Below are 16,705 nucleotides of genomic sequence, written 5' to 3' on the forward strand. Positions count from 1 at the left end.
TCATTCAAAAAAATGCAACATTATTTATTATTTTTTGTTACTTTATTTTAAAATGGATAAAAATGTTATGCATCGAAAGACTTTGTAACTTTTATCACTTTGAACTACACAATTTTAAATGACAAAATACAAAATTTGAATAAAATCGGTTAAACAGTTTTTGAAAAATAGAAATTCAAAGATACAAAAACTTTTTAATTAGGAAGCTAAATAACCGATTTGAATTAAATTTCGTCATTAAAAACTATTTACTTTATCATTATTTAAACCTTTTCAAATTCGTTATTGACATTTTAAGTAGTAAAAGGAAAATAATTTTACATCGATAAACAAGCGTGTGCAGATAGTTTTCGATTCACTTAAATAGCTTCTAAGATATGGTTAAATGCGCAAAATTTGCAGTTATTATTAAAATTCTCCTGATTATAAATTACTCCTGATCACTCTCCAGATTGAGTTAAAGGCATCACATTTTCTTCAAATAACTAGCTACTTCAAATATACTTTTGGTCAATGATCAAAATCAAATTATTAAAACAAGTACATTTTTGAGCTTTGTACATTTTTGAGCTTCATTATTTTATAACATAATTAATTAGTTGCATTAATTATAATTAGTACATTTGAGTTCAAACCAGTGAACATGTAAGGTTAGCACTTAGTACGAGTACAGTGCATCAAAAAACGAACCATCCTCTGAATAAATTTTGATCTAATGATTGGAACTACCCGTTCTAGGATTTAATCTTAATGGTTCGAGGGTTAATAAAAAAAGTCTCATATATTTAAAATTCGGTATCTCAGGAACTATTAGACTGATTTCGCTGACATTTTGTATTATACCGTGTAAAATAGTATACTTAACAATAACGCAAATAATGCAAATATTCAATTTTTTTCGATTTTTATTGAATAAAATTATATTGAATAATAAATATGTACTAAAATTTAATTTTGCCTGAAATTATCTCTGGTCAAACGAATTTTTTAACACTGTGAAAAAATTTTAAATTCACATAAACGATCTCAAAGATATGGTGAAATTTGTAAAAAGAAATATTAACATAAAAGGGTCCAAACGTTGGATCTATAATATGTCTAATACTCTCTAATAATCTCTATAGGGACCATATTTCCCAAATTATGGCTATTCCCCATGATTTAAGAGTCGGAAATTCGAATCTGACGAAAAAAAATTCATGTTTATTCAGAGAAAATACGTTTTTGTGTCTGATTTCGTAACTCAAAATTCCGTCAACACTAATTATTTAACATTATCAAACTCCCCCTCTCAAACCATTAAGATTGAGTCCTAGAACACGAAAATCCGATCATTAGATCAAAAGTTAATCAAAGCGGTCATTTTTTTTTTGGTGAAATGTACATGAAAATTCAGTATTTGAAACGAACGATATTCATAAAAAATCTTTATTTTCGCTTTTTTTTATTTTTGATTATTGTTAAAATATTTTAAATCCATCCTTCGAATTTTTAAAGTCAGCACTTAGTAAATGGAAAACCCAATTCTTAGATCAAAAGTTATTCGCGGAGAAATCTTTTTTTTTTTTTTTTGATGACCATGCACACATTTTTAGTAGAAAAAAATTATTTTTTATACATGTATGAAAATATATGCTTAATCATGTATTTTATTATCATTGCAGTTGCTATGATGGCAGAAGCCTATACCAAAAAGGAAGTTAAATCTTTAGAATGCTATTCATCTTTTTATCCTATAAGTTTTGTTCCTGATATTTTGAGAAATTTCAAAGAACCAAGAAAAATATTCAGAGGAATTTTTTTTCTATTTTTCTTGAGTGGTTTCCTCTTTCAAGTCATCACATTCCTTGAGATTGTCTATAAGTACCCGACTGTTTTCAGCATTGATATAAGTCGAACAGGGGAGTACCTTTTACCAGCCTATACAATATGTAGCAGCATAAAGTAAGAAAAAACAATTTGTCATAAATGAAAAAAATTCTAGTTGCATAAAAGAACGCTTTTTTGAATTGTTGACATTGAATTGTTGACATTTGAATTGTTGACATTGAATTTAACAATGGAAGCAATCGTTTTTGTGAAAATTAAATTGTATTGTTGACATCAAAACTAAAAATATTGTGTTTCAACTTAACAATACTACCTTAATTTATACTTTAGAATTGCCTCGGAGAAACTTGAATTGTTAGAAATGACTTAAACAAATTTTTTTTTTTAACAGACAAATACTATATTATAATTTTAACTTTTTCTATGACTATATACTCATTTTCTTACTCTTTTCTTTGTCTTTTATACATTTTATATTTTTGTGATAAAATAAAGAACTTATAGTTGTTCTGCTTCTGAACACTGATGAAAAATGATGAGCTTCATCAACAATCAAAAATATATACATTTATTTTACAAATTCCATATTATTAGGGTGGCGCCCTTCAGAGAATTAAAAATACAAAATTATCTTCATCAAAGCCGATGCTTTACATCCGGCGTTCAGTGGCAGACTACTATTTCATATTGTTTTACAACACATGGCTTTAGCCCTCTGGTGGGAAAGACTTTGAGACAAAACTTACAACAGTTACTTTTCTCAACAACTGAAATTCAGAATAGTGTGATTAAGAAAAATATGTGAACTGCTTGCATTTTCAGATTAATGTTGAAATGTACAGGTTTAGAATTTTCTACAGTGAAAAGTTTTCGGAACTTCAGTATTCAAAAAAGTATGCAAAATCTAGACGTTAAGAACGTATCCAATGAGCGAGCAAAGCGAGCTTTGGATTGCGAAGCAATCCGAAATGAACTGCGAAAGCAGTTCCGGGGGTTGGCGAGCGCCAGCGAGCAGAGCGCGAAGCCTCCTAGTGTAATATAAAAAGTGAGTGGAATGATAACACATAGCCAATAGCAGAAGACTTCTGGTTAGTAACGCACAAAACAGCTAATCAAAATTGAGAACGCATGAGTGTGAAAAGGTAATAATTTTTAATAATGCTGTCGGCAGAAATGTTACAGCTAAACTTTCCAGCTAAATCTTGTTGCGATTTTTATTTTGTATTGGATGCTGGAAATTATCTTTAACAGAGTTTACTTTAAAATACTTATATCTTTTATAAAAAATGGATCACCGTGAATATCTTAGGAGATATCAACCCGATATGAGCAAAATTTAGGTGCGCCGAATTCTCTAATAGCAGTTAGATACTGCCTAAATTTATCATGAATAGAATCTGTGCACCTCCATCGCCACATAAATTCGGTGAAATACGAATCGAAAATGGCGTCTGTGGTACCGGATTGACGATGACATTTTTTTCTAAAGTCCCTTTTTATGACTGCCCTCATACCTTCGATCTTATTGACCAGAAGCAAAAGTAACCTTACCAGCCAGTATCCAACGTAGAACTAACGGTACTAACGGACCTCTGAAATTACATATACCGTTGAACATTTAAGAATAACGCTAAAATCTAAACCAATCAGAATCACGATTGGGTTTCAACATCGCCCAATCTTGATGATGAACCGCTATCACAACTTGGCGAGAATCAAGGAGCACCCTCAAATGTAGTCTACTGCAGTTATGCTCTGCCGCGCGTGCTTCGGATCAACACCTCCTAGAAAAGAGTATGCCTCTGCACGGGTTACCATAAATATCCTTTAGTAGTCCAAACGTAATGACATATTTCGTATTTTCAACCACTGCGCAGCTTAGTACCCCGAACGTAATGACATCTTTCTTATTTTTCATCAACTGCGCAGTTAACTTCGTCACATCGGACTACTAATTTGATCCGTGCTGAGGCCTTCATTATTCTAGGAGGTGTTGTTCGGATACGGAGATTAATCTCCAGCTAATGCCCTATAGTAATGCGTAAAATAATATTGCTTCCTCGCTTTATATAAGTTTATAATATTGTTTGTATTAAAATTGCTTTATACAATTTTATAATGCTGATAATAAGATATTCGTTATAATGCTGATATCTATGTGATGTTGGTACAGAAAAATTGCCAGCTAATCTCCAAGAAAACGAAGCGAACAAAAATGTAATTGCGTAGCAATTATCGGGGATTGGCGCGAGCAAAGGGCGGAGTCCTCCAGTATATATATATATATATATATATATATATATATATATATATATATATATATATATGCTGGCAGAGTTTAGTGCGTTGTGGAAAATGCCCAGCAAGCATAATGAAAAAGTCATCTTTTAACTAATCATAAATTTTATTAAGCAAGAAAAATCATAACTTAACTTAAACATCATAAAGGAGAAACAATCCTCTCCATAACATGAGGTAACGAATTCAATAACATACAGTCATGAAAATCAAAAGAAACAAAACTTCAAATCCAATCTTGATTTGTTATATATATATATACATAATAACAGTTGCATAATGAGGGTACTTACACACTCAAAATTAATAATATGCAAATTCTGTCTTTAAACTATTTTTAAATGTTCGAACTCCCTCCTTCAGAGGTTTTTCGAACTCGTGATCTCTGACTCTTTCTCGAACCTTGTTCATTGAAATTCATTGTCTGACATGCGGCCCCATCGAACATTTCAAAATAAGTTCCTTTAATTATATTTAATTCAGTCTTAGTTAAAGCCTTAGTCAAAAAAATCAGCCAAATTACTTTTACTTTTAATATACTTAATTTCAAATTTTCCCTCATTAAGCAAATTTCTCACAAAATGAAATCTAATATCAATATGCTTCGTCTTTAAATTTTCAACATTATTTTTACAATAATAAATTGCAGATTGATTGTCACAATACAAAACAGGTTTTTCAATTTTTGATATTATGTTTAACTCATTACATATGTTTGTAAACCATAAAAGTTCTTTAACCGTATCGGTTAATGCTATAAATTCTGATTCCATGCTACTTAATGCAATACATTTTTGTTTGCTACATTTCCAACTAAAAGGAATACCTGCTAAGCATATCAAATAACCTGATGTAGAAAATCTGTTTGTTAAATGACAACCCCAATTTGCATCTGAATAAGCTATCAAAGAAGAATTATTAAGATTTGATAAACAAAGTTTATGCTCCTTAGTATTTATTACATAATTCATTAAATCTACAACTACAGTCCAATGTTGATAATTATAGCAATTCGAGAATTGTGACATAACGTTCACAGCATATGAAATATCTGGTCTACTACGATTTGCTATAAAAGATAAGCACCCTATCAATGTACGATAAGGAAATTTCTTCATTATTTTATTTTCAACAATTTCATTTACTTTATTTGGCAATTTAAAACCTACTTTAATTGGTAACGTAACATGAGTTTTAGGTAATTCATTAAATCGTTTACATAATTTTTCAATATAAGTTTTTTGATGTAAATACAAATTACCCTTTTTGTTCTCAAAGTTAACACCTAACAAATATTTGACTTTTCCTAAATTTTGAATATCAAGTTTACTCTTAATCAATTCAATAGTTTCATCTAAAATAGTTTTAGTCTTACAAAATAACACCATGTCATCAACGTATACTAATAAAATAATGTTATTCATTTTATACACACAATTACAACAATTGAATCTTTCGAAACCAATCGATTTTAATATAGTATCTAACTCTGCATTCCATTCTCTACCTGATTGTTTAAGTCCATATATCGACTTTTTAAGTAAACATACTTTATTCGTTTCACCTTCAATTTCAAAACCTGGAGGTTGCTTCATATAAATTACCTCACTAAGACTTCCATACAAATATGCTGCTTTCACATCTAGCTGTGCATATTTCCAACATAACATAGACACAAGAATAATAAATAGTAATCTAATAACTGAAAAATTCACAACTGGTGAAAATACATCAAGAAAGTCAACACCATGCTGTTGTCTAAAACCTTGTGCTACAAGTCTAGCTTTGTATTGTTTAACATTATTGTTTTCATCTCTTTTTACTGCATAAACCCACCTATTTCCTATTACTTTAGCATTGGGAGGTTTATCAACTATTTCCCATACCTTTCTTTCGTTCATAATATTTAACTCTTTTTCCATTGCCTTATTCCACTGATTTCTTTCTGGTAGTTTTTGTGCATCGGAAAAGTTTTTCGGTATTTCTGCATTATATACCTCACCTTCAAATATATCACTTATTTGATTATCTACAAAAGAATTAGATGGCGAATCTTCACTTTCGCTATCAGTGTCACTATGGGAAGAAGTTAAATTTTGAGTTTTGCTTAAAGCTTTAAAATTAAATTTAGAATGATCATACTCAATTTGGTTTTTATCGCAATATTCTTTAGCTTGGTTGTTTGATCTCAATCTGGTTTTATCGCTTGGAGGGTAATAGTAAACATCTATTCTGCTACTTTTATTACGCGGTCTCTCAACTCTAGTCCATTCTGTTATTTTTAAAGGTTTTAATTTTAAATCTGGAGATTTAGCATGAACCTTATCTATTTCATTTTCATTGTTATCATCGAAATTGATGTCTGAATTCAGATTTATAAATAAAAAGTTTTCATTACTAGGTTTACCAAATAGTGTTTTAACTCCGTTTTTACTTTCATCAATTTTTACGTGTATAGTTTCTATAGTTTTCCTATCTTTAGGCAAGTAAATTCAATAACCTTTAGTATTGACTGCATATCCAGTTACAATTCCTACTTTTGCATTTGGTTGTAGTTTGTTTCTCTGAACTTTAGGGATATGAGCATACGCTAAAGATCCAAATACTTTGAAATGTTTAACTGACGGTTTATAACCATGGAAAATTTCAAACGGTGTTTTACCTTCCAGTAGTTTGTGTTCACTACGATTCTTTACGTGAACAAAACAATGCAGTGCTTCTGCCCAAAATCTACCTTTTAAACCACTATCGGCTAACATTGAGCGTATTCCCTCTCCAGCTACTCTGTTATAAGATTCGGCTATCCCATTTTGCTCTGGAGTGTATACTGAAGTTCTCTCCATGCGTATACCTAATTCATTAAGAAAATCTTGAAATTTTACATTACAAAATTCCATGCCGTTATCACACCTTACAGATTTAAGTTTAGTATTTAACTGCCTTTCATATTTTGCTAAATACAGTTTAAAGCAATTAAAAACTTCATGTTTATGTTTTATAGTAAAAATTTCAACATAACGAGAAAAATCATCTATTACTGATACAAAATATTCAGCTCCACCAACTGAATTTACTGGACTTTTACCCCAAACATCCATATGTACTTTCTCTAATACACTTTTAGTCATTATACCGTGATTTACTTTAAAACTAGTTCTAGTTGATTTAGTTATTTTACAAGTATTACAAGAATCAAATTTACCACACAAATTATCTAAACCATTCACAACATTGTTTTGACTCATATGATTTAACATTCCAATATTTAAGTGGCAAAATCGTCTGTGAACCAATTCCCTATCAAGACCTGTACTAAATGCTAATTCTTTAGTTACTACCACTTTTTCAACATAGCCTTTAAGTATATACAACTTATCAATTCTAGGTACAGTAAATAAATAATTATGGTTTTTACCAAATACAGTCATTTTGTTATTACCCCATTTTACAGTAATCCCTGCTAAATCCATATTCGAACCGCTTATTAAATTTCTACGCATATTGGGTGCAAAATATACATTTTCTAATTTTATGGGAACAAATTTATCTCTATCTTTAACATTAAAATGTATATCACCAATACCAAAAATATCAGACTTACTATTTTTATCTTCAACAAGTACTTGACTAGGATTCAAAGTCTTGAAGTTACTAAAGTAGTCTCTTTGTGTACAGAAGTGAGCTGAGCTGGCAGTGTCAATCAGGAATTCAACAAACTGCTTGTCTTTCCTTTGGCGAATTTCAGCATCTCTTATCGTAGTCAAATCACTGTAAAATGTTTGCTTGGAATCTTGAGTTTTAGAATTCCGTTTCGTGGTTTTCTTCTTCAGGAAACATCTTTCCGCACTATGTCCTTTCTTATTGCAGTAGGAACACATAATTGTTGTTGTTGTATCATTGCCCAGGACGCGACCACTGCTTTTATTTCCATTCAACTTCCGATAGGCTTGCTTTCTAGTAGATGAAGTAGTATAAGCATCGGCGACTATGTCCTCTCCTCTGTCTTTCTGCTTTTGTTGTATCCTTCCAGATTCGATTAGGAGCTCCTTTTCAACATTAGAAATTGAAAAATCTTTATCTTCTAGTCGATAAAGCATTTGAACTAAGTTGTCATAATCTGCTGGCAATCTTCTAATTAATTGGAAACATGTGAGCTTTTCTGGCATTACAAAACCTGTGTCATGAATCTGTTTCCTTTTTTTATTTACTAACTTGCAGAAAATGCCAATAGTCTCCTTCTCTGGATCAAACTTCAATTCAAAGAATTCATCAATAAGTCCGGCTAACCGTGCTCGGGAGGTAGGTTCAAAGTTTTCCTTCAAAATAGTCCACGCTGTCTTTCCGTCCTCTGTGTCGGCTATCAGCGGTTGAAACTGCTCATCAATTCCTTGGAATATAGTAGAGTAACTTCTAGCTTTTCGCATTTCATAAGAGCGTAAGTCTCTGTCTGTTGCATCAGTTGGTAATGGCTTCTCTGTACCACCAACAAATTCCCAAGAGCCCTTATCGATAAGTAACACCTTCATGTTTACTTTCCAACTACTATAATTGAAACTGTTTAGCTTTGTAAATCCCAATATGGAGCTGCTGTCATTTTCGGCCATCTCCAATCTATCTAAACGGCCCCAGTAGCGTTATAATAAACTTGCTTCTAAAGACGACAAAAGCATAACTAAGCTGGGCAGGCATGGCCCATAACCTTGCTGGCAGAGTTTAGTGCGTTGTGGAAAATGCCCAGCAAGCATAATGAAAAAGTCATCTTTTAACTAATCATAAATTTTATTAAGCAAGAAAAATCATAACTTAACTTAAACATCATAAAGGAGAAACAATCCTCTCCATAACATGAGGTAACGAATTCAATAACATACAGTCATGAAAATCAAAAGAAACAAAACTTCAAATCCAATCTTGATTTGTTATATATATATATACATAATAACAGTTGCATAATGAGGGTACTTACACACTCAAAATTAATAATATGCAAATTCTGTCTTTAAACTATTTTTAAATGTTCGAACTCCCTCCTTCAGAGGTTTTTCGAACTCGTGATCTCTGACTCTTTCTCGAACCTTGTTCATTGAAATTCATTGTCTGACAATATATATATATATATATATATATATATATATATATATATATATATATATATTTATCTATACAGGGTCTTTATAATTGAAGTTCTACTTTGAAACGGCTATAAAAATAAAACTACTCGACCAAATGTCATCAAACTTGGTAAATGTCTATAAGAGGTTACGGAATTTTAGTTCCTGCAAAAAAAATAGTTCAAAAATTCACCAGCGGTGAATGGCGCTGTATGCAATAAGGTTAAACGAAATAACAGAGGAAACATCAGTTGCAAATACTTTTATTGCTGCTACAAAGCATGCTCAATGTGACATCTGCCATTTTCTGAAAGCAAATTAAATCGCAATATTCCATTCTCAACAGCACTTCTTAGCATATCTGGAAAAATGTTACGGACATGTCTGTGTATCGTATTCTTCAATTCCGCTAAATTGGTTATGTTATCCTCATAAACAATGGCTTTGAGATAACCCCACAACCAGAAGTCACAGGGGTTGAGGCAACGCCTCCTAGAAAAGAGTAGGCCTCTGCACGGGTTACCATAAATATCCTTTAGTAGTCCAAACGTAATGACATATTTCGTATTTTCAACCATTGCGCAGCTTAGTACCCCGAACGTAATGACATCTTTCTTATTTTTCCTCAACTGCGCAGTTAACTTCGTCACATCGGAGTACTAAATTGATCCGTGCTGAGGCCTTCCTACTTCTAGGAGGTGTTGGTTGAGGTCTGGTGATCGGGGTTGCCAAGAAATAGGGACGTTTCGGGCTACAATAAGATCATTCGTGAAATGCTGCTGCAGTAACTGTTTGACACACCTACCAATGTGAGGTGGAGCCCCGTCCTACATAAAGATCGTGGTGGCTAAAATGCCCCGTTGATGAAGTTCAGGTATCGCGAAACGTCTGAGCATCGATTCTAAGCGAGCAGCAGTCACAGTGCATGTCACGGGCCCAGCTGCCGATGGCTCTTCAAGGAAAAAAGGTCCAATTATGAAATTTGCTGCTATACCGCACCAAACGAATGGAACTTCGTGGATAACGTGAGGGACTTCTTTGGGCCAAATCCTGTAGTTATGGGTGTTGACATCCCCATTTAAGTAAAAATGTGCCTCATCTGTCCACATAATGTTCCTTGGCCAATTGATGTCCACCTCCATCCGTGCCAGAAATCCTCAAAGCAAATATTTCTCTTAAAGCCGGATCTCTAGGCTGAAGTCGTTGAACAAGTTTGATTTTCTAAAGGTAGTACTGCAACTCCTTCCGAACGATTTTGTACACCGTACTCAATGGTAAGTCGAGTCGACGTGCAACAGCACTTACGCTGCACATCCCCTGCCTGGTGTCCTTTGCTGCTTCCTCTACTGCTAATGCAACAGCCTCCTTGGTTTCCACAGACACAGATTTTCGTCCATGCCCAGGTGCAACAGATAACAAACCTGTGGCTTGAAATTTTGCCATCATTTTCCGGTGCCATTGGACCTCGGTGCGGTGTCATTGGACCTCGCAGTGTCATTGGACCTCAACGTCTTCCTCTTACAGTACGGAACTTTTGTAAAGCCCTCCGTTCATTGCTGTCGCATTCATAGTAATATTTCACGAGCAAAGCACGGTCTTGCATGGTAACAGACATTGTCGACACAGAACACTGACAGCTCAGACAAGGCGCCTCACTTTTATAACTGCAGAGTCACATGACGTGTAAAACAAATTTGCATATTTCAAATTTGTTTAACACTATTGCATACAGTGCCATTCTCCGCTGGTGGTGAATTTTTGAACTATTTTTTTTGCGGGAACTCAAATCCCATGACCTCTTATAGACATTTACCAAGATTGATGACATTTGGTCGGGTAGTTTTATTTTTATAGCCATTTCAAAGTGGAACTTTAATTATAAAGACTAACTTTACTTATTACTAAGGAACTTTAATTATAAAGATATATATATATATATATATATATATATATATATACAGTACCGCTCAAAAGTATCAGTACACCTAGAAACTTATAAAAAAATGGCAAAATTCAAAGTCGCAACCAACAGCCTCTACAATAACAATTTTAACTTTTTTTTTGGAAAATATAATAATGAAATAAGAATCAACGCTTACAATTTAATATTTTGAAATTTATTTTTTCGTATTTTTCTCAGAAAAAATTTGAAAACAAAAATGTAATTATGATAAAAATTCTCTTGTTTTAATACTTTAAGCAGTATTTTTTGCGCAATAAATGAGTTGACATTGAATATACAACTGTCTAATTAGAATGGCTCCAGGAGGAAAGGAAATATAGTATCGTAAACGATCTGCTATTATAAGTCTAAGAAACGCAGGACATTCATTACGAGAAATATGCCGTTTAGAAAATGTTAGTTTATATGGTGTGCAATATACTCTTCAAAAGTTCAAAAAATCAGGAGAAATTAACAACATTTTGCGATCTGGTGGACCTCCAGTGACAACAAAACAAGAAGATAAATTTATTGATAAATTAAGATGACCGATTTAAAACAGCACCAGATATTAGACAGGAATTGAACGCAACAAGAAATTCAGAAGTATCGGTTGAAACAGTAAAACGACGTCTAAATGATGCTAATTTGTTAGGACGTATAACTGCAAAAAAACCTCTTTTAAGGCCGATCAATCGAAAGAAAAGATTTTGCTTGGGCAAGAAAACATCAAAAATGGACTCCCTCTCAATGGAAAAAAGTCTTGTTTACCGACGAGTCGAAATTCGAGCTCTTTGGATCAAAACGAAGATTTTACGTTCGACGTTTGCCTGGTGAACGAATGCTTGAACAGTGTATTCAGCCGACTGTCAAACATGGTGGTGGATCTGTCATGGTATGGGGATGTTTTGGAGGCAGTTCAGTGGGAGATATTGTAAGAATTAAAGGGATATTAAACAAAGAAAGATATCACAGCATCCTTTAACATCATGCTATTCCATCAGGCATTCGAATTTGTGGAAAAAAATTTGTGTTACAGCAAGACAATGATCCAAAACACACATCGAAACTGTGCAAAACTTATTTGAAAAAAAAAAACAAAAAAATAATGTGCTGCAGAATATGGTGTGGCCCCCACAAAGCCCAGACTGTAATCCTATTGAACTACTGTGGGATCAATTGGATCGCCAAATTCGAGACATGCGATTAACCAGCATAAATCATGTGTGGAAAGTCCTTCAAGAGCAGTGGCGAAAAATAGACAAGATAACATTAAAAAAGCTGATTGATCGGATGCCTAGAGTGTGTGCTGCAATTATAAAAGCGCGGGGAGGATATTTTGAAGAAAGCAAAATATGTAAAATATTTTTTCATTATTACATTTTTGTTTTCAAATTTTTTCTGAGAAAAATACGAAGAAATAAATTTCAAAATATTAAATTGTAAACGTTGATTCATATTTCATTATTATATTTTCCAAAAAAAAAAAGTTAGAATTGTTATAATAAATTATGAAATAATATTATCAAGAAATATTAATTTTTTTTTTATTTTAATTAAAAAAATTTCATACCATATTATAATTACACTAAAATTCATTATAAATTCTGAAAAAAATCTTTTTTTTATTTCACAATAACTTCGTCAGAAAACATGTTTTTTTGGAATTTTTTTTTAAATAAAAGCTAAAAGTCCAAATCAAATTTTTTAATGGTATAATAAAAATTAACAATATCTAACCCCTTTGTGCCCGTACATCGCGTCAAACTTCACAAAAAATTAATACAATTTTCTATGATTGTTTAGAGTGTAATTGTACATAGTTGCAAAATATATTAATTATTAAAAAACAATTAGAGTACATGAAAGTAGAGATTTTAAGTTTCAAAATGAACTAAAGCAGAAGCATTTTTGATCATTTTTAAAGAAGTTATGACACTTTGAATTTTGCCATTTTTTTATAAGTTTCTAGGTGTACTGATACTTTTGAGCGGTACTGTATATATATATATATATATATATATATATATATATACAGTAGTGTATTTTTTAATAATTTTTACTATTTGAATTTCACAAAAGTTATCTTCTTTTTCGATTCTTCAAATGTTTTAAGAATTTGAATTAAATATTTTTAAATTTTAAAAGAATATATTGTGCCCTTATAAATTTTATGCAAAATCAACACTACTCTCTTTTAGAGTTAGCAGCAAAAAATATTGCGAAAAATATATGGACCGGTGTTTACCAACTGACGGAGACTTTTGCAACATAAATAGAAAATATTGTGAAAAGAATGACATGACGGTAAGAATTTACATATATATATTGATTCCTCACTATTTGTAGCCTGACATGATTAAAAAAATTTTTGCAATGCATTTAATAAACCACATTTCAAATTAAAGGTCATTAAATGTAATTTTTGAATATTGATTTAGTGTTTTTTTTTTAAAAAAGATGCACTTTCTTTAAATTGCATAAAATGTGAAAAATTGAGTTTAAAAGTTACGAACAAAGAGAAATTTTTTTTATTAAAACTAAACAGTTAAAAGATCTTTTCTCTTAAAAATTGGATTTCTTGCAACCATTTGCAGTGTTGTATTATTATGATTGTTACAAAATTTTTATTCAATATTTTTTATAGCATTTTTTATATTGGTCAAGTTACGATAGAGACATTACAAGTTTCAAAATATAATGTCACTGAGTTTTAATAATCATTTGAGATTGATAAAAAATCCCTTTCAATGAACTTGTATCACAAACCAAACAACTTATAATATTTGCACTGTTGTCGTTAATTTTCTTAATGGCCAATTTCATTAATAAATTACCTTGTTTAAAACATGTTTAAATTCTTCACTTATTAAAGGATATAGATATCTTAAATTTAAATAACAATTGCATTTATAGCAACATGTGTATTCTTTCTAAATTATGTTAGGGAATATCGATAACAAAAATGTTAATAGCCGATTAATTAGAGTAGAGCATAGTTTTTAGAATAGAACATTATTTTTATTTTTATTTAGCTTGCACATGCTTATTTGCTGATGTTTATCTATTAAATTAAATTTTCATTAGAATTTTGAAAGTATTCAATGATTGCTAGTTGATTAATTTGATTATTGAGTAATTAATTCTAGTTCATAAAACTTTAAATAGATTATAGAATTCTAATTTAAGTTTGTAAAACTATAAAATTCATCATGCCATTAACAAGTACAGAAATGTCTTGACTGAGAAGACATAATTTGAAAGCAGAAGCAGTGAAATATGAAATTATCAAAGCAGAAGAAAGCAATGAAAAAAAGGAATATAGACATTCTAAGGTTTAGACTGAAGAACAGAAGGAGCACATACGAACAAAAAATAATGAAACTCGAAGGAATGTAGAAAGAAAAAAAAAGAAAAAGTTGAAAAATCAAACATGAAAATATCTGGCTTCACCATCAAACAATATTTGGGAAAAGCGGTAAATAAAATTAATAATGCTTTGCCAAAGTCTCCTCTGAAGAAACCTCATGTTCTAACAGATATGATATCAGAAATGCATCCATTACAAAGAAAATAGATTATTGAAAATGTCGTTAAAAAAAGACAACGGGTGAATATTTTAAGAACAGATTCTGGAACTAGTTGTCGAAAAACAAGGAGTGATAAATTACCAGAGAAAACTTAAATAAAAACAAAACATTTTTTATTAGATATGATTTCAGCCGTGTGTGCCCAAAAAAAAGGAAGTTTTTTTTATTATTACTTTTTTAAATTTCCAATGAGCTGCACAATCTTTCTTGCCGATGACCAGACCTAGTTCGTTCTCTAGAGATGGTATCCACTCTTTCAGGACCACCACAATGGATGGGATACCGTTGGTCATGTTAATTTGGACGTCTAGTTTCTGCCACACTAGATGGCAGTACCGAGACTCTATTTGGATGCTAAAGTGCACTAGGAATTTAATTTTGCCAGAAATGCCAAGAGCCAAAAAGGCACTCTAGGGATCTTTTACATGTCGCATGCGACATGGCCACTGAGGATTTTCCTCAGCGGCCTTTGGAGAAGGCCATTGGAGAAGAAAGTGATATCCATAAAAACAACTAAAGGAAGACATCAAAAGCGTTATTTAGTGATGAGTAATGGAGAATTATATGAGTTATTTTTGAAAGAAAATTCTGATTTTAATAATGGGAAAACTAAATTTCTTGAGCTTCTTCTTAGGTTCGTTTTTCCTTCTGGAAAGAGAGACCAGGAAGTCTGTATGTGAATATAACACGAAAACATAGCTATGATTCTTTCAGGAATCGGAGCTCTCTGTCCTGGTCTTCCAAAAAATTCGGAAACAATTGCAAGAGAAAGTGTTCGCAATTTCGATGAAGAACACATCAACTGCAGAGACAGATCCTGTCAAGTATGCGGCGTAGAAAAAAACTTCGCTTCAAAAAACCAGATCAAAATTTAGACAACATTGTGAAGTATTTATCAATGGCGACCGAACGTACAAGGTTTCACTGTTAAAAAATAAGTTGTTGCCGATTTCGGTGGTGTAAAGGAAGAAATTGGATAACAGCTACAGACATTAGCAAATGCTCACAAACAGCATTTTGAATGTCGTCATTAGAAAAAAAATCGTCCTGAGAATGAAATTATAATCCATACCGACTTTGCTGAAAACTATACTGTAAAATATGATCGGGAAATCACGAGTGCACAGTGTCACAGTATACACTTGCGTTGAATATTTCTAGGATGGCAGAAATAATTCATAAAGTCTTATGCCATTATCTCTGATGACCTATCGCACAATAAAGATGGCGTGAAAGTTATAAAGAAAGAAATTTTATCTCATCTTTAAAACAAAAAAAGTACATCACTGGTCTGATGGTGCTATTCGTATTATTTTGAGAGATGCATTTCAAGGAAAAGAAATTGTTGTTAATGTAAAATTTTAAGTAAAGTCACTGTCGAACATGAGGCATCAATGTTGAAAAAACGTTATAGTCTCTACAAATCGATCCCAAATACAAGATTATTAAATTTCATCTCACTTATAACACTTATTTCTGTTGATTTTTCTTTGAATTCTCCTTCTCTAGTCCCCTAATCATGCATCTAGTTGAATTATTTTGAAATGACACTTAAACACCACTTTAAGTCAGTAGCTCTAAGCAAGTTTCAGTATTTAGAAAAACCTCTATTTAAAGCAATGGTAATTTACTCATACTTATGTCCTTTGCCGTGTTATCCTTCACCTAATAATAATGCACGATTTTTTCCATACTATTCAGAACTTGCTTTAAAGATAAATAATATCTATATATATATATATATTTCTCTTACACGGCGACAAAAAAAAGCCTCATTAAAACTCTCCGAATGGCAACGCAAGAAAATCGACCAATGATTGCCGCTAAAAATGTCACATGTCAAATTTAGCTGAGATGGCTCAACATGTAGCGCTTTTAAAAACGGAAACTCAAATAAGCAAGACAGAAGTGAGTAGTCTTTGTCGATAGATCTC

General features: G+C 31.9%; 1 protein-coding gene across 1 annotated transcript in view; it reads left to right on the plus strand.

Annotated features, from left to right (window-relative positions):
* Positions 1-1,642: 1,642 nt before the first annotated feature.
* The window catches only part of LOC139425817 (epithelial sodium channel subunit gamma-2-like), a 52,975-nt gene continuing 37,912 nt past the window's right edge, over positions 1,643-16,705 (plus strand). Inside the window, exons 1-2 of the mRNA XM_087156467.1 lie at positions 1,643-1,944; positions 13,383-13,488. Of these exons, the coding sequence (XP_087012593.1) occupies positions 1,643-1,944; positions 13,383-13,488 (408 nt within the window). The remainder of the gene's footprint in view (positions 1,945-13,382; positions 13,489-16,705) is intronic.

This window comes from Parasteatoda tepidariorum, chromosome 2 (genome assembly GCF_982258835.1).
Source record: "Parasteatoda tepidariorum strain Cologne lab strain chromosome 2, Ptep-v5.0, whole genome shotgun sequence".
NCBI lineage: Eukaryota > Metazoa > Arthropoda > Arachnida > Araneae > Theridiidae > Parasteatoda > Parasteatoda tepidariorum.